The 24,838-nt window shown below is 36.5% G+C and overlaps 1 protein-coding gene across 5 annotated transcripts; it reads right to left on the reverse strand.

Annotated features, from left to right (window-relative positions):
- Positions 1-1,014: 1,014 nt before the first annotated feature.
- On the reverse strand, positions 1,015-24,720 carry LOC140875968 (uncharacterized). 5 transcript variants are annotated; one of them, XM_073279813.1, is made up of 37 exons: positions 24,662-24,720; positions 23,685-24,583; positions 23,356-23,500; positions 22,465-22,743; positions 21,685-21,852; positions 21,334-21,549; positions 21,086-21,180; positions 20,531-20,702; positions 18,517-18,941; positions 18,127-18,250; positions 17,180-17,272; positions 17,002-17,073; positions 16,564-16,701; positions 15,434-15,587; positions 14,937-15,304; positions 12,988-13,448; positions 12,573-12,911; positions 12,252-12,473; positions 12,080-12,170; positions 11,880-11,957; positions 11,421-11,711; positions 11,135-11,332; positions 10,573-11,061; positions 9,420-9,581; positions 9,005-9,337; positions 8,845-8,927; positions 8,586-8,690; positions 7,268-7,496; positions 6,356-6,715; positions 5,409-5,510; positions 4,312-4,455; positions 3,564-3,652; positions 2,867-2,949; positions 2,646-2,761; positions 2,181-2,266; positions 1,707-1,806; positions 1,015-1,612 (listed from the first exon to the last, which is right to left on the reverse strand). In XM_073279813.1, the coding sequence occupies exons 2-37, from the start codon at positions 24,515-24,517 to the stop codon at positions 1,547-1,549; spliced, it is 7,509 nt and encodes a 2,502-aa protein (XP_073135914.1). In that variant the 5' UTR covers positions 24,518-24,583; positions 24,662-24,720; the 3' UTR covers positions 1,015-1,546. The 5 variants fall into 5 exon arrangements, 4 of the variants coding, with proteins under 4 accessions (XP_073135914.1, XP_073135906.1, XP_073135932.1 ...); XM_073279805.1 differs by having other exon boundaries at positions 23,685-24,714; XM_073279831.1 differs by lacking the exon at positions 24,662-24,720 and having other exon boundaries at positions 23,356-23,475; positions 23,685-23,825.
- Positions 24,721-24,838: the final 118 nt, after the last annotated feature.

Below are 24,838 nucleotides of genomic sequence, written 5' to 3' on the forward strand. Positions count from 1 at the left end.
TTGTCGATCTTAACTCGATACTCTTGTCAATATTACCTCATTCGAGCATTGCTTGGACGGGAATCCAATGATTTGTTCTTTTTGCACGCTAGAGAACATCTCGCATGCAAAAAAAAAATAGCTGTCAGATATCTCGCATGAAAAAAAAAAAGAATAGCTGTCAGATTTAACATATATGTAGTATCAACAGAACCCAATAATTCAAATTCAAACTAACAAATACCCTTTATCTTTACTCGATGAACCTTTTGCTGCAGATATCAGGCGATTAATTTTCAAGATGCAATCCCTTTATTTTAAGAAATGTAGTATCGACGAATTATCGTTGTGGTATATGAAAATTATTTTGTTTTTTTCCCCCTCAAATGTTTGGCAGGTAGAACGAATCAAATCCGGGTTAGACACATATCCGACCCAAACTCATCTTCATCGGTACTTTTCAGATAAGGGCGTTGACTTTTCCGCTTCATTTTTTCAACGTCATCGTGCGCCGACTTAGAAATCTTTTTCCTTTTTTTAATACATAAAATAATTGGGGCTATAAATAGTCAGATGTTTGTGAGATCCAAAACTGTTGACCAAAATTCAGGACCCCGAAAACAAATATAATCTCATTATATTTTATAGGCAATTCTTTGATTTCAGTTTCTAGTTTCTTGCGCACGTAGGTATGAAGAATGGCCTTCCAGCTTCTCGAAAAAGATTTGAACATTTCAATGCCAAAATTGTGATGTTACATGGGCGATGCCACCATTACAAAACCATGATAACTTCGATTTATTTTCAGATGCCATACGTCGGGAGTTCCTTGAAATTGCAATTTAAATTTCATTTCAAGCACCATAAAACATGGTAGAATAAACATAGATCATGACTAGTTAAAAATATGTATTCACATTCATAAGCACAAGAAACCTTGATGCACGATGTATGGAGTAGAGTTGCGAGAATACACCTACGAAACCGAGTTTTACCACACCGAGGAAGCACACAAAATCTCCAGGAATCATCGCATCAAGAATTAAAGAATATACATTTACAAGGATCAAGCAACTATATGAGTACACAAATGCATTCACGTAAGATGATACACATTTAACAGGGACTGTTGTACCAACCTTGGAGGGTAATATGAAAATGAACCCTCAGGAAGGTAAAAGAGAGCAAAAATGGCATCCCTCCTACAGATGGAGAATGCTACATCTTGTATAGACTGTGAGCACACTAGTATTTACATTTTTGTTTCAACTATAACAATTGGTGATAGAAAGGATGAGTGCAACTTCAAGCTCGTTGACATCGTCCCAACATCATGTCTTCTGGAGCCAATTATTCTGATGCAAATCTTTCAAAAGCTTTTCTTTTATTACAATAGATTTGAAACTCCTATCTGATGTAAATCGATATCTTGTACCAGCATCTTAGAAAAATGACACAGCGCAAGATAATGTTAACAATCCCCTGCTTGTGTAGCATGAGGCAAATCAATTGCAGAACATGGGCTATGATCGCCTCAGACAAGATTTTGGTGCCTTGGGACAAAAGGCTACATGTACTGTGCCAACCACTGCTTGCACATATCAAGAACCGGAAGTGCATTGGCATGTAACGCCTGCAAATATAGGAACACACAATGGTTTATCACTGACGAAGAGGTAGAAGCGACATTGAAGTACCAAAATTTAATTTGGATATGTGAGCAAAACCTGATGGGCAACATACTGAACATCAGCTACACTGCCACTCCTTGATGCAATTTGGAAAGCACTTTTGAGACGACCACACACAACACAGGCCAACACTTTCCTGCAAAATCCAATTTAGACTGTAAGGCGTTTTGATTCCGGAATAAAGAAAAACAAGATTCATGAAAAAGACTGAACTAGTTCATTAGATCGAAAATCACGATTACAAAGTAAAATCAACCCTCCTCTTTATCCACTAACTGGATGGATTCAAAAGGACACAAGGATGAGCAAAACAGTGCTAAATTATGTGACTACTTGAATGTGCTTGAAATGCAATTCATGTGTAGCGTGCATAGGAAAGAACAGATTTGAGTCCCCAACCTTTATTTCTGATTAACAAAATCAACCGACTATTGAACAAAATATTTCCTAACATTTGCAATCATTTTGCGAAATCTCTGATTAAATTTGCAAATGAAAAAGATACCTAACCTGTGGCTGCTAATCAACATGTCAATCAGACGATCAGGGCGTTCCTTATGTTTGTTAGCATACACATTAATTGCTGTCCCCAAGACCTGCAAAACAGATTAAATACAATAACCATGATAAAATATGCGCTTATTGCAAGTAATCCTCGTACTTCTGAGAGAGCACAAAATCCAGGTGCACCAAAGTAGATCCCCCGTCAACTCAAACTTGGTAGGCCTCCTAAGCTAGATTTCACCAAGTAAATCAGACCATCTATACCTCCCTAATATACAAAATGGAAATTTTATGTCCAGAATACCACCATACTTGGATCAAGAAAATCTTAAGCTAGTATCTATATTAGATTAGGCAATTGGATCTTCTTCAACTATGCTCACAGGCCTCACCACCTTCTATTTGCCCCTTTATATCTGTATTTATCCATACAAGTAGATACCAAGATACCCTGTGCTCAAGGAACAATACCTGATCCCAGTCGTCGACATCAATGGTACCCTTGATGTTTCTGAAAAACTCAGTTAATTGACCTCCCTTCTTCCTTTCGGCGAGTGATGCAGCAACACCAGCATAAATATCAACAGCTGGAATAATTTCATTACCGTAAACGTACTATTCATAATGCACCAACATAATACTGGCATATCAAGGTATGGAATGACCAATACTTGACAAAACATGATAAATACCTGGAAGATTAAATTCATATATTACTTGGAAAGCCAAGTCAAAATTCTTCTCACCAAGAGTCTCTGCTATTTCACATCTTCTTCTGCATTTACAAACATCACATATATTGGCTCATTACATCGACAAAAAATGGGGGCGAAGGGAAAGACAACTTAATCAAGACTTCAGTAGGAGAAAAAGCCGTTAGCTCAATTCAAGTCTTCAAGAGACCACTAATGCTAGTATTCAATCTATCGCATAAAAGTGCAAGTGCGAAAATGAGTGGGGGTAGACTTTCTTAACTGCCCCATTAACTGTATAACATCATCAAAAAAATCAATATATGCAGAATAATATTTGGGTCTCAGCCATTTGCAACCTTATCAGGGCTCCTGAATAAATTTGACATGTACTCTTCAACGTAGCAATATCAATCATTTGATAGAAGGGAAAGAAATAGTTGCATACAACCATTTCGAAGCTTTATTTTAGGAAAAAAAGGTAATGGGCTCATATCTTAAACCCAGCATATATGATTTGACTTCGACAAAATGACTTATCTTGACCTTGGAGCTATGTCAAATGACTTAAACTGAAACAATTAAAACATAAGCTTATTAAACTTTCGTCCCGATTCTGATAAGGCATTAAAATATCAGCGAGTGGTACTTCGGTGACAGAGAGAATAATTGAGCAGCAAAAATTTAATCACGAAACCTGAATGTTTCAGGGTCATTTGGATTCCCGAAAAGAGAGTGTCTCCATTGTTGACCTTCTGCATCACTGAAGCATCTCACAACATCCATCTATGAAGAATTTAAAAAGGTTATCTGAGTTGACATGCAAAAATACAAGTTAAACTTGCACTGTGAAATGCACAGCCTCAAACAAGGATTCAGATGAAAGACAACAATCAAATAATTTTACGACAATTATATGCTAAATTTCTTCATAAAACAACTAAACATGTTGCCAACAGTCACCAGATACTTGAAACCAATCCATAATATTCAAAGCAATTGCCAAATCAATAATTTTTCGTTCCAAGAAAATTAATTAATAAAAATGCTCGCGGTCACATTTTGGCCAAGGGGTCAAAAGAAATGCCCTCAAAAATGGAAAGTTAATACACTTCAGAATTGAGCTTTAAAATGGTATAACCAAAACAATTACCCATGAATGTTGCATCACAAAGTCTACGTAGCAAAGTAGACAAGGATCTAATAAAAATATGTAAAAAGCAGATTTTGCGAAACAGATAAAAGATTATCAAATGACAAATATTTCCGAACAGGGTACAGAAGAAAGTGACGGATCTTCACAATCAAGATGACTTAGTGGCACCTTGGGTAAAGAACAAACATCCGATAGTTCATCTGAATGATCTGCCTTACTCATTTCGTTTCACTAGCAAGTGATCTGATTCCTTACACTCAGTGACTTCATATTCATTCCATATTATTACCTGAATTGCAATACGCGCAGAGAATTTGATCAATCCTTCTTCAGTAAGCTTCTCTGAAGCAGTTTTCCCCCGGATACCTCTGGTTACAACTTTTGTAGAATCACCAACTCTAGATCGTGCTGACAACCCTTCATCAAAATGCATCTGCGCCAAAAAAGGATTGAAGAAACATGAGAATGAGAAAAAAAGTTGTCAGTTTGCAAATTTTGTACTTGGAGCACGCCATAAGTTATGTTATGATTCTAAATCAAATTTTCAAAGACCCAAATGTGTACTTTTATATGGGCATTTCAGATGCGTCTCAATCTCGAAATAACCTTCATAATGATGTACTGAGCACATAAAAAAACATATAATATTCGTTGAAATTTAAACAGAAACAAGATTAAATTCACTCTACACAAGAAAAATAAGAACAAGTTCATTTGGGATTTCGAACTTCACAAATACAAACATAACCAAGTGAAGAGTATGAAGTAACCATACTTTTTCTACACTCAAGACTGTTTTACAGGGGCTCTTTTTCCTGTTTATTTATTGCAACCTTTTCACAATCTTTGCCTCTCCAGGTAATTTTACATTTTACATATGAGAGGCTAGAAATATGATGGGCACATTTTAAACAACTAAATGATGAGAGTCAGCACTGCAGCTATAAAACACCAAAAACTTCTGCTCCGAATCATTCACATCAAGAGCCAAAAAGACTCAATAAATGTTAGAGATATTAATTTGAACCAAATTCATAAAAAATATTGTGCTCAAGTTCAACGATTTCGATGGGAAAAATAGTTTTTTTTTTAAAAAAATTCTCCTAGTCTTCTTAATCATGCCAAGTTTGTGCCCAATGCATCCACCCTCAGAAATGAATAAACCATGCAAGTATATGAGTTTCAATACACAAATATACCATCTTCAAAGAATGGCAATATGTATTTTCTAAACAGAATAAATCTACCAAACATAGCATAATATCCTCCTCTGTGGACCCCAATCTTGGCAGTAACAATAACTTTATTTGCAAAAGTTATTAACCAATTGGAGAAAATAAGACCGAGTAAACAATAAAGAAAACCTATAAATAAGGTATGGCTGACCTTAGCATGTTCCAAGTGCAATAAAGCTTCTTCTTGAGAAGCAGAGTTCATAAACAACTGAATACAGCAAAGCCCAGCAGCAACATGGTCCTTTTTTATCACCTAAAACAATAACAGTAACCTAAATACAAATCTATACCAATCTGATATGATTGTCAGTTAAGAATCATATCAAAGAGAGGGAGAGAAACCTAAGCATGCTACCATACGCATATAAATAGGTCTCTAGAGAGAGAGAGAGAGAGAGGATATCTGAATTTCTGAAAGGAGACATTTAATTTAATGAATAATGTCTCACGGGGGTTTAGAGAAGTGGGAATTTAGAATTAATTTTGACAGCCATACAGTATGCTAAAGCTCATCCCAGGTGGTTAAAAAAATAAGTAACCCCTTACAGCTACAAAATTCAAACAATTGAACGTAATATGGTGCTCCTAGTGTCATTAATAAGTTCAACACTTCTTTAACAAAGAACAATCTCTAACTATTTCATAGATACTTCAAGGTACTAATACTATTTCCGTTTTATTCCACGGAGTGATGTGATTATAACTCTGAAGGTTTGAACATAAAGGTAAATAACACATTGTGAACTCTTTTCTTCGAACCGGAAAACTAAGTGAACAAATTTGCAGGTACAAAATAATAAGCTCAACAGTGAAATGCATGTCCCAGACACATTCTTGTGATGGGTATCTTTTAATCCCTTACAGTCAATGGCTCCTTTCAACTTAGAAGTCACACGTATGTCAGAAACTGGGCTAGGTCTTCTAGAGGCAGTGTTGATTTAAATTATTTTTTAATAAAATTTACCTCAAAGAAATGAAAGTGCGATGCAAATTTTGATGCATGTATTCACGAATACCAACCATAAATTTTCTAGAATGGTATCGTAACCAAAACAAGAAGTCAAAAAAGGGAAGTTGAACATAAAGAAATATGCATACCTGGAACTTGTACAGATAATTGAAGTACTTGTGAGTTTCACAGTAGAGACAGATGCGGGCAACTGCTGCAGCAGTGTGCTGATTCATGGACTGATCTTGTGACATGGAAATCCTTGATGATATCACTTCCTCTAGGACAGGAATAGCGCCGTAATCGATGCACAGATCACATAAATCATCGATCATTCCATAATCAGTTGCTAAAGGATCTGGTCGTTGAGGGGAAGAAGATGAAGCAACCGCAACCAGGGAAGATGGCTGAGGTGGAGTAGAAACAGAATTGACAGGAAAAAACAGCAGGCAAGCCTCCTTATATCGGCCATGCCTAAACATAAAACTGAGCAAATGCGGACGAGCATACTGCAATTGCAAAACATACAGTATCAAGGAACTATATATACTGACAGGTTGTAACATCTATGAAGTTGATTAAAAAAATAGTGTATAAAAACACATGGCACAGCCAAAAAGACAGAAAGTGAATCAAAAGCCACAATACCGACATGGAATGTGGAAAGGCTATATAGTAGGAAAGCTGGAGAGAAACAGATTGAACACAATTAATGGCATGCAAAACAGATGAGAACAAAAATCGAGACCATTAGTAATTAAATAACATTGATATGAGTAGACAAATAACTACCACATCATACTTACTGCTTGAATTTCTCGAGTTGTAGTTATAAAATATTAAATAATCCATGTCCAAATGAGTTGGATGATATTAGTAATAAATTTGAGATGGATATTAGAGAACAGAGCAAGATATTAACAGTGACGTTCTAACTTAGAAAGCATGCAAGACACAGTCCTAAGTCAGAAACAACAAAAAACAAAAAATAAGAGAACCGGGATCACTATAGAATGACTTTAAAACCAAGATATTAGATCATAATAAATCTTAACACTTACTTCTTGTAAATAGTTAACACATTCCATGTATCTATTATTGTCGAGATTGCTTCGTGGTCCATCCTCAAGATCTAAGGTATGTGCAGGACTGTCCTTAGTGGATTCTTGGGACCTTCTAGATCTCTCTGACCGGGGAAATGTAGAAGGCATGTAGAAAATATTGAGATAAGAATCAGCAGACAGAGGGTCATCTAAAACTGCTGGTGCACTTTTAGCCAAATGTTCATACCTATATCATAGATTGAATGCACAGAATAAGCTGACATATCAACTATTTCAAAAAAGGAAACTAATTATCTAAATGATAAGCTCTCGAAGCAGAAATTATGCAGATGAACATTACACTAACACATATACCTGGCCTGTGCACAGAATTTATCGAAGAAAAGTAATTATATGGATCTTAAATCCAATTCAAAAAACTGAGAATTCACCCAAACTTTTACAGCAGCAAACTGATTGTCGGAAAGGATCCAAGAAATTCTGGATAAGTTATTAATTTATATAAAAATACAGTAAGTTTGAAGTCAATAAGGTGATACACTGTGTGGAATAACAATTACCCAACAAATTAGTTATAAAGCACTTCCACAATTGTAGGTTATTTTGATGAAAGAGCACTTAGAGGTTGATATTTTAGTGGCAAACCACTCAAACAGTACAAGCTATCTTCTGCAATTTTTTAGAAGAGATTCTTCCAAGATACTATTTTCGTTGGCAACTTGAATGATTTTATCCCCATGTCCTTTTACCTTGCTCCATGTTTAGAACCCAGACTCCCCACTGTTTTCTTAATACGACATTTGCTCAGAAATTTAGGTATATGGATCTAGTTTTATCAGGACTTTTACCAACACAAGATATTCTAAGAATAAAATGCTGGGACATGCAGCATATTTGTTGAAATTCGACTTATGTCCAGATCTGAGATCAGAAAACCCCGTCACTAATCAATTTCAGTTCAATACACAAAACAGGTAGCGGCATTATTTCAGACAAACAAAACCTAACAAGTAGCGACTAGAATATCTTCAGAAGAAGACTTCTTTGGCTAAAGTAATCAACTTTTCATCAGCATTTGACCACTGAAAATTAAATATTGAGGCCAGGAACAAACAGATCAGTAAATTCGGTTTGAAAGCCAAGATTTCCATTTTTTCAAGCATAAAATCTTAAATGGACCGTACTGATGAAACATCTAATCAACTTTTTATCAGCATTTGACCGTTGAAAATCAAATATACAGGCCAAGAACAAACAGATTAGTAAATTCGGTTTAAATGCCAAGATTTTCATTTTTGCAAGCGTAAAATCTTACATGGACCGTACTGATGCAACATCAACAGGTGGACCTCCTTCAATAGTATTAATAATGTCGATAATCACAGGCGTAGAGTCACCCTTGTATAACTGAAGAGCTTGCCTGTACATTATCCCGTAAACCACATTAAATAGAGAAGGCACTAATCTTCTAACAAATCCATGAAGAAGATATAAAGAAACAAAATGATATCACACAAAATCATTCATGGAATGAGCTTTCACCACTCCCCCAACGTGATGAAATTATAACCTACTTGAATTTCACACGAGCTTGTGCATAGTGTTCTGTTCGAATCAGAGCATGGCCCCATGAATTCCAAACAGGGAAAACATCGATCTGAAGAAAGAAAATAAAATATAAACAGTTGAATGTAGCTGGACAATTGAGGCAGAAAGGATTTGGTTTATTTCTACCTTACACTTCTTGCAAGTATATACAGCCATGCTATACCGTTCCTCATTGATCAATCGGTCCCTAAGAGATTGGGATGACTCTTTATCTGCAATATCATCAAGCGAGACAGCAATCCCTGATCCCAAAAGACTCTGCAATAACTCGGCACGTCCAAGCCATACGTCTACCTGAGATACTGCTCCAGACAGTTCATCAGTTGACTGAGAACCCATACTAGAGCTGCCAGTATCAGAGGATGCATCATCGGTGTCCCGGCCTTTTTCAGATGTATTACCAGACAAATCATTGGCCCCAGACAATTTTCTAAGCTGGGATTTAGCAAAAAGCAAACCCTGAAAGAACCAGAAAACATTTACAAAAATATTAGTCTAATGAAAATGTGGCGCGTTTTATAACAGTTGACAAGCTGGGTACCTGCACGAATGTTTCTGTTGCATGATATGCTTGACCAATAGTTTCCATAGATGCATTTTCAGGCAATTGCTGAGAGCTCAATACAATTTTCATCTGATTACTACACAAGTCCAGAGCAGCTTTGCCAGCAGCACTTTCATCCGAACATAGTGAGAGTAATGCCTTGGGGGAAAATACAACGTAGGAATTAGAATTGCTGCTCGAATGATAATTTTTTTTAAGTGCAGCTACGTGAGGCTTCTCAAAATGCTTAAAGTGCAAATAACGTTAACTCAGGCCAAATGTTGAAGACAGATAATCAGGATCAACTGCATGCAGGTAGGAAACAAAGCACTCTAGTTCAAATCAAAATTCTACAGTAGGATATACTCAGCAAGTGAAATTTTTATCCTTTATTTTTGCATATAAAGGAAGCTCTGAGCTCCATACTGATAGTGCTCACTCCTGCATGCTAAAACTAGCGGTCGGAATTCTACCAGTAGCCAAGTTTGACATCATATTCTATCAATCAGAGCAAAATATTGAAGAGGCTTTGAAACTCAGTAAGGAGGCAATATGATAGATTTCCCATCAAGTGATGATACTTCATATTCCGAACATGAGAAGTTAGATCTGCCTGAAGCAGTAAGTTCTCAAGGTTTTACAGAGTAGTTTTCCGCTGAAAGTATGCTACAGGTGCACTATAACTTGAAAGTTGAAACATTCATTCAAGACCTGCAATCGTTCTAATATTTTCAGAGGTAACCGCTATTTATCTCTTTGGTTAAATCCTAAATATCAAGATTTTGTGATTTCACATTGTGAAAACAAACACTTACTGCCACTATATTTAATGAAAAGAATGGTCTTGAATTTATGTGAAATTATGGGTCCGAAGGAATCAGAAGAGTAACCATCACTAATGTTGAACAGATTTCTTAAAAATGGGCTTACGCTAGAATATGTTATCAATGGTAGCTTATTATTGCCACAGAGAAAGGCCATCACATAAGAAATCACCTTGATCTTGGCATTGACTGACACAAGATAAAACCCAAATTAAAAAAGCATAGCAAGAGGTGCCCAGACTCAGTCGTCTCAATAACTGAAGCTCCATTTAGGCAGACTGCAAAATATTAAACCTTATGCAAATTTGGTATCACATTCTACAAACCTTGAACAGAATGACGTCAGGTGCACTTTCATATTTATGAGAAGAACGGACAGCTTCATCCTTCTTGAGATCACCTGTTAGCATCCACTCTGTAGCAATCGAGGCAGAAGGAAGCCTTTCTTGCCCATCCGCGGTGAATGATGAAACACGGTCTTCCAGAATACCAGTCATTGCCTCCCAAGCAACCTTTTCAGATTGTGTCAATCCTGAACTTTTTCGCTTCCTCTGATTGTCTTTTGGTGCCCCCTTTTCTCCTGCATTACGAGGAGTCCAAGAAAATGCTCGGCGAGCCTCTTTTTGCAAGTTACTTAGGCTGCTACTAAAAGATGACCTTGTGGGTGTGCTAGCCTTGGTTCTTTGCTTTGCTCTTGGACCGGAAATGGGAATCCTGGATTCCCTGGGAGGGAAGCTCATGCTAATGGCAATAGCTTTGGAAGCATATCCAACAATAACACTGTTGTCTCTCAATGAAGGGAACTCTTTGAGAATCTACAAGCCATTGATACCAAAGGGTTCATGCCAAGCTAAATATTAACGAAGGGTAGTTGATGTGATAATTTACCAGAGAAGCAGATTGCAATTGCTTCCTCATAAGCAAAACTTCTAGAATCAAATGAGGGTGTTCGTGCAGAGAAGAGCATCTTTGCTGCCAAGGTAACGGCAAGGAAGCCAATACACGAAGACCTAAAGCCCATGCATTCAGCCGGGAGACCTCAACTTCCGAAAGATTCCCATCTCTTCTCTTTAGAAAGAAATGCACCTTAACGAAAGCCACGTTGGTCTAACTTGTCAGAGCTGGGTAAAACAAATCATTTAACTTGTCAAAACACAAAAATATCTCAACTTACAAGCAGCTGCTTGGAGCTTAGGTTGGGCAAGAGTTGCATAGCACTCATCGCAACAGGCAATGCATCTTCAGAATCATGAAGAGAAGAAAGAAATCGAGAAGCTTCTGCAGGGCCTCCACCACTTACAGGGTCCGCGTTGAGAAGCTTAACAAGTTGGCGGCCCTGGAGTTCTCTTCGCAGTTCAATAGAAAGTCCTGCACTTTCGGCCACTTCTAAGGCGGCTGACACAGCTCCTTTCTCGGCCAATCGAAGTGCAAGACCTTCAGGATCTTCCTTACAATCTGTCTCAACCTAAGTAAAACAAAAAATAAATAATAATAATAATAATAATAATTGCAGTAGAAAACAATTGTGCCGAATTTTGTGTCAAATAAAAAAAGAAACTTAATCAATAGAGAAAAAAAGAAAATATGTTCACATTTGTATCCATTTAATGAATTATTAAAACAGATATGTCACCTCTTGCCAGCTGGTGTAGCGATCATCTGCACTTAAAATGTGTTTGTATCGGCACAAGGCTTGTTTTCTTTGAACAACCTGTACATATTGATGGTTAAAAACGCAGATGTCAACTCATTTCCTGGTAACACAAAGCAGCATCCTTTTTGTTGACAGAATTTGCGCATTTATAATTTACAGATCAAAGCCAATTCTAGTACCTCAATTTTAAGTGGATCACCATCAAGCAAATGGCAGCTGCACATAGTGAGAACATCCAAAGCTGCTTCCAGCTCCCATTTGTGCAAATATCTGAAGAAAAATAATTTTATCAAACTATAGCCAAAGGAAAAGATATTACTAAAAGACTACAACAGGACTCGGTCGTCATACATAAGAGCTAGTCTAGCTGCCTGCTGTTTGTCCTTCAGACGTAGACAATACTGCCAACTATTGCTCCACATACGAAAGCCTGAACTACCTTGAGATGGTCCAGAAAAAGTATCATCCTCCATACTAATAATGAGCATTTGAAGCAACCGGTCTGAGGCTCCATTCCGCAAGAAACGGTCAGACAGTGCTAGAGCATCAAGCAATTTCCCTTCATCCATCAATCTGTTCAGTAAAATTATCTAATTTAAGTGAACACAAGTTTTATTTTACTTGAAGAAAGAGTACATCTATGACATACAGCTGACAGCTGAAAGATTTTACCTGTCTACAGCTTTTTCATAGGGTCCTTCATTCTCCCAATCAAAAGAAAGGAAAACTGCATTATCATGTTCTACACTTTCAGACCTAGGAGATTCATGCCTGACATCAGAACCCACGTTGCCTTGATCTTTAATCTTGGGCAGTGGCATTGAAAGGTTACCTCCAACATCATCCATTTCTGATTCAGTATCAGTGTCATTTTCACGAAAACGCTTCATGACAGTTTTGGTTTCAGAATGGTCTTTAACCTCATCTATTCCATGCTCCGTCATGACAGCAAACTCGGAAACTCGGTGAAGGTTAGTTTGCATTTGTATCCAGCGATTCAAGGTTGGAAATCTGCTTACCAATATGGAAAGAGTTACAAATAGGTTGAAAATTCACAAGGTTACCACAATATTTTGCTGAAACAAACCTCTCTGATTGATCCAGGGCAAATTCATAAAAAAACCTATCATCATCAGGTGAAGGTAATAAGCCATCATTCAAGGAGCTAGATATAGCAGGATCACTTCCACGATACAGCATAGTACTTCCAAACACACAGGCAAGGACTGCCCTCACAGCAGATAACTTGACGAGATGCTTCACGACATCCAACTTGAGAGGATATAACGGGACTCCAGGAGTGGCTGAAGAACGAGTATAAAACTTGGGTTTAGCTTCTCTGGTAGGTGAGATAACCTTGCTTTCAGTATAAATCCTAGGGAGGCTTGGAATCACTGGAATGCATGCCCAACCATGACCAGACCTCGGAGGGTATACAGGAGGTACACATGCAGAAATAACTTCGTGAACAAAGTCTGAACTCATTATCTCTGCTACCTTTCCAGCTGCATCAGTGCTCCCTCTTTCAAATACCAAACGAGTTAAGAGCTGCAAGAAACTTCACCAACTAGTCTAAGCCAAGTTGGACCAGCATCTTTAAACAGTTCATAATGGATGAGAAGAAAGAGTCTCGGACAATGACAGTAAATCAGCAGTAAGAAAAGTAAACAATCCAGTTCAACATGACCAGATGAAACATGCGCAAGTTGAGAGAAGCCTCAACTTTTCACTGTGATCAATTGAAAGTTGCTTTGTTTCTAATCAATAGTTTCTGTTTTGTAGCATCTTCGTTTCAAAAAAGTTTGTTATTTCAGTCAGTATCCTAAAACTAAGGAAAGCTCCGTCTATATAATGAGTCGGATTTTATGCGAGATGAGGTTTACTTTTATAAGTTGGATCCTAGATCCTATATAAATTTTTATGTAGGAGTATATATATTGCATGATCCACAGGTGATAATAAACCAATGGATAAATTCTGCCCGGTGTAGTAGAGAATGTCCGGGAAGTACTCCCTCAATAATAGAAAGCTCATAAAGAGTAAGTGAGTAACAGCTCTAGTATGCTATTCGTGCAAGAACATTATCTGCCCCTAACACCATCACTCAACGAATCCATACAAAATATCATTAAATTATAAAACTTTATATGTAATGAAATATGGTAAGGGTGGACAGAAACTAGCATGATACACCAAATAATAATATGTGGTTCAAAAACAACTTCTACCTCCACCGTTCATACAACAAATAAACTAATATGTAATTCCCAAAATATGCTTAAGATTGTAAACTTGTAGTTCATTTATTATTAGCATGCATGATGTATGCACATGGAATATTATTGAATTATAAAAATTTAAACGAATTCAAAAACTTTCACCTCCAAATTCAGTATGTTAATGTTATTCTTTCTAAATAATTAAATTAGAAGTTATTGAAATTATTTTCAAAAATTAATAAGTAGTGAAAAATTAAAGACAACAAATAACAATGCATAAGCAAGTTTCACAGCCATCATCAGCTAAAATTAACTATATAATAAATGAATCAAGCTTATACTTCAAGGATCAGTGAGATCATCTTGCAGATAGTACACTTGCTCACTTCAGCATGTCATCCCAACGTGGGTCCCCACCAAAACATCCCCCATCAGGGAACTAATTTTTAGCTCATGGAAAGCATTTGTTATTATTGACAGGTCAGTGGCTGTAGACCATAATTCGAAATTATGATATCAAGGGGGTTAAGTTTGATCTCAGGTAAGATAAAACTTATCTAGTTTCAGATCCAAGTGCTCTAAACACTGTCAGGTGCAGTTCAATCAATGCAGAACCTGTCTCCTTCGATGAATACACGATTACAGCGAACAAACCTTCTCTCTTGTATCCAAACTTTTCTCAATTTAAATGAAAAATTAAAAGGATGAAAAATTCTAAAATCTAAAGTATATTATGTCATCAGCATTAACCAAAACTTATGGCAATGAGCAATCTATAGAATATGCCACCCACAAGAGGTGAAGGAAGAAAACTTACATCTTTGGGCCACTCATACACGAGGGAAAAATAGTTGAAGTCATGAGTTGTATCCGTCCCATCAACAATATCACCAATAGCAGCAATGTGTAAAATGAATTGAGATAGGTATGTTGTGATCTTGGAACCAAAAGGTCCAAACAGCTTTTTTTCTGAATCTTTGACATCATAACTCGCAGAGTTCAAATTACTTTCAGCAGCTTCTGGTATCAAAGACGATTGCTTCAAGGCTCTCAATCCGAGCCCCAGAACTACATTCATGTCATGGCTTGGAAGTCCTCTCCCATCAGAATATGAGCTCTCGCCACTAGCATGGTCCCTTTCTGTCTCCTCATCAGCAATCGCTCTCGCAAGATTATGGAGCTTACCTGAACTCAATAATAAGAATTTATATGCCTCGTCAACAAATCTGTACATCACCCCCTTAGCTTCAAATAGCAAGTTGATAGAACAACAATAATTCTTAAGAAAGGAAAAAAGGAAGCAAAAAGTTAAACCACTAAGGAACTGCCGCTTTCCCTTATGAGCATCCTCAATCATTTGATGTAACATAACAAGAGCACGTTCTTTGTTTCCTTGTTTCTGAAACTCCTTTGACAATGGAAGTATCACTTCTCCGGATAAAATTGCCTGAAGAGCTGGAGATTTTTCCTAAAGATTTTATCATAATTAAAGGGAATTACAGCTAATACACCCCAATATATATGCCAAGAAACACAACGAACCAAATTTAAAAAGGTAGCCTTCATCTACTCACAAAGTTGCTGTCAAGGACAGTTTGAGATTCCTAGAACTGGCCTAGTAACAATTGACTGTTTTTAAATTGAGATTTTTAACAAAAAAATATAAAACGGGACAGGGCGGCAACTTGAAGCAAACCAGCCACGTAACACTACACATAAATGTCAATGGTATAGTGTGTACGAAAGGATTTCCCCCAATAAGCAAGGCTTTAAAATCTGTGGAGCATGATTAAGCGTTGATATCAAGCATTGCAATATCAAGCACAATTAGTCGGAGTTTAAGCGTAAAAAAACATTTTTAACTTTTAGTATAATTTTAATAATTATTTCGAGTCAAGTAATAGATAAAATGATAGAAATACGATAAATTTAAAATTAAATGCATAAGTTCGAAAAGATTTAAATGTATTAAAATTGCAATAGTAATAGCTTCCTACAAATCTACAGAATTTTAATGTAATAAAAATAATCACATTATCACTTAAGAGTGTCATATTTTTAAATATAATTTTCGTGACTTCTTATTCAATTATATATTTTCATATAACATATTCTTTCAAAATGAAACCTTGTGTATCAATATATTGAAATTAAAAGACAGATACTTAATCGAGCATAAGCGTGTTTAAGCTTAAGCAACATTATGCACCACTTAAGCGAGTTTTTTAGAACACTCCCCACTAGTAGAATCATAAGAAAGTCATTTCCTCATGTTCAAAGGGCAATAAAAGGGAGGAAGCATCAGTCATCGATCATCAATTCATTACTGCTCCTAATCCTCATGTTCAAAGGGACAATAAAAGGGAAGAAGCATCTGTAATCCATCTTCAATTCATTATTGCCAGTATCATTGAAGTAACAAGAACCGGAGAACTAATTCATACCTGTTCTGACATCTCAGATAGACGCTTAAGCACACGCTTAACAATATATATTATTGCCACTTCTCGAACTTGATCCCAGTAAGTTGATCCCATCTTTGGAGCACTACCAGGATAGATCTCAGAGAGCATAACTTGAGCCTTGTAAAAAATATTCACTTGGTTAAACCCAAGCCAGAATTGGAGCATTTATTATCGGTTTATCATTAAGGCTCGTTACAAATCAAAAAGATATGAGATAAATTTCAAGCTACCATTACCGTAGCTGAAGATGAAATCCATGTTGAAAACAAAAGTTAATACCACTCCCACCAGCCACAACAAACATTAGGAATTTAGATGACCTCGGAGAATTACCGAACTCAAAAAAGGACACAAGCAAACCTCTAAATGCAAGACCTCTGGTTAACGACACAGCAGAGGTAAGGTTGGTCTATATACCTGATTCAGAAGCTTCAAAGACATTTTAGGTAACTTCGAACATGTTGCTGATACATCAATGCATAGGAGAATCTGTAAGGGAAAACAAACAAATCAATCTAGAATCACATCCAGAAAGATTAAGCAACTATACAACATGCAACAAATTTAGAAGGCAAAAAAAGTGAAGAAAACCTACAGCTGCCAAAGAACCCAACTGAGAGCGCAAGGACAAGAAATCCAATTCTTGAACAGAGCTACCATCTGCAGCTCGAGTCACCACATCCTCCACCTAATAATCAAATCAACTGAACATCAGATTCAGAAAGGTTATAAGCTCAATACTCACTCTTCTCAAGATATTTCTTTCCAGGTCCTACCACTACCATTTAGATAACTGTTTAAAGCATCATGCAAGTAGAATGTCATCAAAATTTGACACAAGAATAAATGTCATATCAGTTAAATACTTCCACCACGACCCCAACTTTCAATGTATCATCTTTCTTTGACCAAGGAAGGGCAGCTATTGATGATGGTTTGGAGCAGGAAGCCGAGAAGAGGAAGAGCTCTTAGGGAAAAGCACAAGAGAGGGGGGGATTCATAGTCAAACTGTAAAGAATGTATTTTACCCTCACCTGAGAGGATTTATAAATTTTACAGAAGTAAAGAATGTAACCAAAACAATTGGCGTACATTACCAAAAATATTATGGCTATGTATGTCTCAGTTTACAAGTGAAAACTTTCTCAGTTTCTACTCCAAATGTAGACGTCTATTCGCTCTCCACTTATTTCGAACTGAAGAAAAAAATGTGGGAAAAAATTCATCTCGCCTTTGTTCACTTTTTATCTCCAAGAATTTTTTTTACTTTTCTTACAGAATCCCAACCCATTTCCCCCCTCCTTTCCTTCTCTCAATCCATCATCTTTTTCAAAAAGCAATTACAGAAATAATTATCAAAATACCACTTTAAAAGATCACGTCTATAAAAAAAAATCACCCAAACACAATTTCACATTTTAACAATCACCAAGTTTTCATAAACCTTCGATATTTAAAAGTAAAAGTCACAAGAGAAACAAAAAATGGCCAAAAAACCCTAAACATCGAGTCATAAATTTGCGTCATGAGTTAAGATCTTACGGAAACTTTTCTGAAGGCGCTATCCACCCATTCTGTCAATTCCAATGTCGCTTTGTCTTCTGGAGGTAAAGAAAAACGATAAATTGCTTCTTCCCCGATGTCATATTTTGCCCTTTGCATGCAACTTCAATACGAGCAAATTAGCACCACCAATAATGAGACATCAATTATATACTGCTGATAAACTATATGGATAAAATACATAAGAAGTACAAACACACACACACACACGCATGTGTATCCTATAAATGCAAAACTACACGCATGAATTCATACGACATTCATAACCAACAAGACCTTAATTTCTTAGAGAATCTAAATGACAAAAAAGGAACATAAATCATAAGCATGAAGCAAAGGTAAATAACCAATTTCAACATCATAACTCACAGATTAAGTAGAGTAGATGGTGCTGCACGCAGAACAGTTAAAGCCTCCTTCCACCTCCATTGGCGTTCAGATAATGGCAAGAGGCGTTGCAAAATTGACAAACGCCATTCCCAATCTTCAATGAATTGTTTAGCCTTCAAGATTCTAGATTCCAAAGCCTGTTTACCACTAGTTAAAAAGCGGTCATCCGGGGAATTATCCAGATCATTAACTGATAATGGTAGTTGCTGCCGCAAAATATCAAGTACTTGGCCTGTAAAGGAAACGACCATTTCATTTCCCCGGTCCTGAGTCATGGCATCACTTTGTCCAACGTTGAAAATATTAGATGACTTGGAAGATCTTTTTGAAGGATCATTAGGTGCCAATTCAAGTTGGAGATTGTCCACATAAAGAAGTGCTATAATAATGTTCACCATGTATATCTGCATTGTAAGCACGATAAACCATAGCATAAGGAATGAGGACAAGAAGAAAAGAACAATAACACCAGATAGTTGGCACTGAATGTCAATACAAAATTAAGAAGGTGTTTGGCTGAGCTTATAAGCTCTTAAATTTTGTTTGGTAAAATTTTTTCCAAACTTATAAGCTGTCAAAATAAGCTGTTTTTAAAAAAGTAAAGGTAACCTTACTTTTTTGAAAAAGATCTTATTTTAACATTCTATCTCTCCAAAATATCCTTGAATATTTTCATAAATCCCCATCATATTCTCCACCCATTAAATATTTTATTTTACAAAATTTTCCAAATCACATAAAATTTTCTAAACTAAAATATTAAAATAGTTTTGTTTTTTTAAATATAGGTTTATTCTAAAACTATTTTCGTATATATATAACTCGAAACATTATCTTTATTGCATTATACTTTTTTTAGTAATTTTGACAATAAAAAAATCTTATAATACCAAATATATCAACATCTTTAAGTTGTTTAAAATAAGTTTACTCATACACTTTAACAACTTATTTTTAAAATAAATCCGAACAACTTATGAGCTCACGTTTTTCAAAGCATTACTATTCCTGAGTGCAGGTTCGGTGATTCATGCCATGTCGGATGAGCAAGATATGCGGAAGATGGGGGGGCTTGCCTCCTCGTTCCCTTTTACCTATGCCATGATGCTTATGGGCAGCTTATCCCTAATTGGATTTCCTTTTCTAACTGGATTTTATTCCAAAGATGTGATCTTAGAGCTCGCTTACACTAAGTATACCATCAGTGGGAACTTTGCTTTCTGGTTGGGAAGTGTCTCGCCAAACACCCTTTAACTCGACTGATTATAGTTAAAACAGAAGTCTTTGTCTAGGTGATTGAGTTATATGGAGTTTATCACTGTGCAGATCTCATGACAAATTATAAACTACGTAGTGTTCCTTGATTCAACATACAGAATTTGTTTATCATCTCCATAATCAATGCAATACAAACAAATTATACAGATACAAAATCATTTAATAAACAAGACCTAAAATAAGTTGGTATAAGAACCAAATAAATTTTTTTCAAGATATCTTTGATTTCAACTGATGCCCAAAATTTGCATAGGCCTCCATCAGTTCAACCCATAATCAATGGTCAAGAAAGCTGATCAAATTAAAACAAAAGATACTAATGAGAGAAGACAAACATTTCAATTTCACTGAAAAACCTTTACGATGTTGACAGAACAAGAAACTAGGTAGGCATTTTCAATTACTAACCGGAATTATACACTCAAAAGCTTGGATTGCCTAAAGAGTATTGGAACTTCACAGATATCTATAAAGACATCGTTGTGAATTTCAAACATAGAAAAAGATCAGTTTTTAGCAATACTTGATCATTGTCTGGATCTAGCACACTAACTAACGTTTGGAAAATTCACTAGAATAACCAAAAAAAACATCAAGATGGGGAGCTTTTAAAATACAGATATTTATTACTAGTAATTTTTATCATATGATGAATTTGGAAAATTCATTGGAACAATTTTTGTTGTATGATAAATTTGCTGAGTGTGAGCAAAACCTTGCGAGGAATGCTTGTGATCGACTCCAAATGATTCTTTAGTTCTTTCAAATAACTTAACGACATTTGTTGATCTCCTGGTCCATCAGAAATATTCTTTTCCATTGTTCCGAAGGCGAGAACAGCAGATTCAAGAGCATATCGCATGTGCATTAGTTCAATATCTTGCATCCTGCCAAATGAATTCAATGCAAGACAAAACCCGTGGAAAAAAATATTACGAAAGGATAATCCATTTTATAAAAATGTTGAGCTTTTGTAAAAAAAAGCTAATCTATCTACAAAAAGGATATAAATCTCCCTAGCATGAAACTGAAACAACGCTAGTGCAAGCGAAAAACTACTGTGCCCCATGTTCAGTCAAAGCTATATAATCAATAATGCATTCATAAAATCTACAAGATAATCTCGCCCTAACATACACCAGTTAACAAATCTACTGGCTTGGTCAGACAGAGTAGCTTACATGACAAAATAAAGTTGAAAATTCATTAAAAAAAACCATACAACCACGATAACATTATTCTAAATATAATATAACATTTACAGTCATACCGCTTCCAAGCTTCTGCTGTTGAAGAGATTGGCTGCATGCTGAGCAATTCAATAGCATCTTGAAATCTTATGCTGGGAACTAAATCAAAAATTACCTACAAGCAGAAGAAACAATCGTGTGTGCACATTCCTTGTATTAATATAATAATATCAAAGATGACCAATGCCCTCAACTCTCAAGGAATCTACCAAGAAAGAATGAGTTGAGAGCGCATCAATGTCAGAGTATACACATTTAAAAAACTCACCCGAAGAGGACTCTGGACTGACAACCTCTCCAATACAAAATTTTCCACAAATGGATCAAACTGGGGATCCTCGGTACCATTGTTCGTTAAATCTTTTCCAGATAATAGTACAGAAGATTTGAGACTCCATGATTGACCAGAATTTACACAGGCAACAAACGAAGCAATGTCAAGCCGGTAGCATAACGTATCACAAAGGTGTTCAACACATGATGCCTGCCAAAAATGAAAATAACAAGTAAATCTAGGTGAATCCATGCAGAATAAGTAGTGGAGATATTGCCATATAAAAAATAATGAAAACATGCATGAATAGAGAAAGCAGCACCACAGGTTTATGGCATTATTCACCTCATCTGATTTATTAGCATAAGGAGAAGACTCTTCCAACCTCAGCGCTTGAGATTTGCTTGTCCATAGAGACTGCATAAGTTTTCTTCTCATTCTGGTTTTCCCAGCCAAAAGATCCCAACCCAAGGCAGCTACCAGGGGTTGAAGCCGAGGAAACAGCATAAGAACCTAATGTGCAAAATTCAAGATATTAGAATACATATAGTAACCAGAATAAGAAAAAAAATCACTGCAAGACCAAAAGTCATTGATGACTTCAAGTTTTAAACTCTCCGATAAAAATAAAAAATAAAAAATCATCTCATTTCTACTGTGGAAGCACGGCACGTGGAAACTGTCCTAACACTATTTTTCCCTAAAGAGGAAGCCTTGAAGCGGGATCATGCACAAAAGGTTCCTTCATTAAAACAATAAAACATAACTGGAGACCATGGGAAATGTTTTGCTGACTCGTATCATAAGGCATGTGTTGGTTAATAGACAACATTAAAATCTATAATTGATGATGTAAAAGTTAACATTTTAAGATGGAAAATTAATTCACCAATAGCAGTGTTTGGACAAGTCTGGAAAAGTCGAAAGAATAAACAACCTACATCTAAGTCATTAGACTAACTTATTGATATCAGGGAAGTAATCAATATATATATTTTTACCAAACGTATTTCATTTTGTAGCTGAACTTAGAGATGCAATGTGCAAATTGAAAATGGATCATAATCGAAACATACTTATTGACAGAATATACTTAAAAACAAAACAAAAAATCACCAGACAAACCTGGGAAGCTTCTAGAATCTGATCTCTCTTTACCAGAGACAGAGCAGTATCCATGACAGTTTCCAGTGCATGGAAGCCTTGCACACGAGCATAATGATATAAGTCCCGCATGCAAAAAGCAGTGGCAATCTTCAGTGTCGGTGATGAGTCATTTAAATTTGTCTCAAGTGTTGTTTCTGATATAAAGTTTTGAAGGCGTTGAAAAGGAATAGGAATCTGGTTAGCTTCACACGCCTTATATGCCTCAATTTCTTCACAAAGCAGGTCATCTTGAATAAGCTGTAAGACCAATCATCACACAAACTAATCCTTTCATGGTGATATAAACAAGAAAGTTTCAACGGAAAGTATGCAGGAAAATGCTTGGAGGTGAAAATAATATTGTCACATTGATCCCTGAAATTAGTATTGTATTCAACAAGAAGTTCTATCAATGCTATAGTAGCATATTTCCTGGACATCATGCTTGTCAAAAGTTTTACTCAGTTGTGGGCTCACTGCCAACAACAGGATGCGGTAAAAGCATTATACTGAACTCGAGTAATGCATCTGTTGCTATTTCATTATGTTCTTCAGTACCGTCTTCTACTTACTTTAATTTTATAAGGTTTTGAAATCTGGAAGACAAACATAAAGCAAACAAACTACATCAAAAACATTGAACAAAATCAAAGGATATATTTAGAAACTTTCATTACTCTGGCTTTTAAAACATAATTCTTATCCTGGAGAAGATGGCAGAACCATTGTGTCAAACATTGAATGCACAAGTTCATACGCATTTAACACATATAAAATACATAAAGAGCACATTTACCAGTTGAAGTAAGAATTCACTCAGAAGTAAAACATGAATAAACCAGCTAAAAAAGATTGAAGCATAAAGTCAACCTGAAGCATCATCAGGAGGGAAGTGGAACGAGATGAAAGCACTTCTGCATATATAGAGAGCAATTTCTTCCTCATAACATGCGATTTGTCTCCATAATCAACCTTCCCTGATAAGACCGTCTTGAGGAGATCTTGCAAAACCATGCTATTACAGAATTAAAAAGGAGTAGCGGTAAATCACAATAGGCAAGTCAGAAGTAGCGATTGAGAGAGAAAAAAAACAAGTAACAAAGAGCTTGTAGACAACGTATGAAAAATCAGGAAACGCTAGACAAGGATGTACTCATCACCGTGCTCAAGTTTAGCCAAGAGAACAAGGGTGCACATACCGATACTCAGCCTCTTCAACTCCACATTCCAAACGAAGAAATCTAATGTGCAAAACTACACCATCCTTGTCACCAATTCCCAAGCACTGCCTCATGGCATCCAGGTGTGCTACCTGCACACACTTCAGCACCAACAGAAGCACCTCCTCCTCTACATTCTGTCGCCTCACCTCCGCTCTCAAAGCAATAGCCAACCCCCCCGAATCATCATCCACCATCTGCCCAATCTGCACCCTTATATTCCTACACAATACGTCAAAGATATCAGAATTATCCAAAATCACCTCTCTCAACTTCATTACTTCCCTTTCATCCAAACCCCTCAAAACCCCCTCGTCCATTTCTTCCAAAACTATCAAATTAGGCAATAAACGGCTCAATCCCACTTCCCATAACCTCCCCAGAACCATCAACTCCTCATTATCGGAACTCCCATCAACAATTTCCTCACTCCCTTGCGTATTTACACGATCCTCAACTTTTTCCAAGACCCTAGATCTCACCATATGTACATACAACAAAAACTCCACACGCAATTTCAACATACTCCCATCGAACGACCAAAGATTTGCCGTGGGGTCGGGGAATTGAAGAAGTTCGAGCGTGCATAAGAAGGTGAGGATGGCGGGAGAAGGGCATGAATCGGACCAAAGAACCGGGTGGCTTTGACTGACGTGGCCTCCCCGGGACACAACCGTCTGAAGAATGGTTCGTGCCAGGTCCGCGTTCCGGGCACGCAGGCTCCGGAGCGTGGCCCGAAACGCCTCGAATTGTCCAAGAAACAAGTGGTTGACGGTGACTCTGGAGAGGAGCTCGGTGTCCTTGTCCTCCATGATTAAATTTTCTTAGCAGAGCTCTCACTGTTCAAAACCAAATTCTAGAAGATGAATAAGAATCACCTACACCAAAATTCATCCCAAATAATCAGAAACAGAGGCAGTGTACATAATAACAACATCGAATCAACATAAATCAACCGTGTCTCTCTCGTTTTCCATGAGACTGGCTTCTTCTTCGTCTTCCTCGTGAAGTGAATTGCTGTATGTTTTTTAAGAGCCCGTTTTGGATTTCATATATTTAAAAAAAAAAAAAAAAATTCATATATTTAAAAAAAAAATAGTGTTTTTTTAAGTTTTAATTTTGGATTTTTGAAA

Source organism: Henckelia pumila, chromosome 1 (assembly GCF_033568475.1).
Source record: "Henckelia pumila isolate YLH828 chromosome 1, ASM3356847v2, whole genome shotgun sequence".
Classification (NCBI taxonomy): Eukaryota; Viridiplantae; Streptophyta; class Magnoliopsida; order Lamiales; family Gesneriaceae; genus Henckelia; species Henckelia pumila.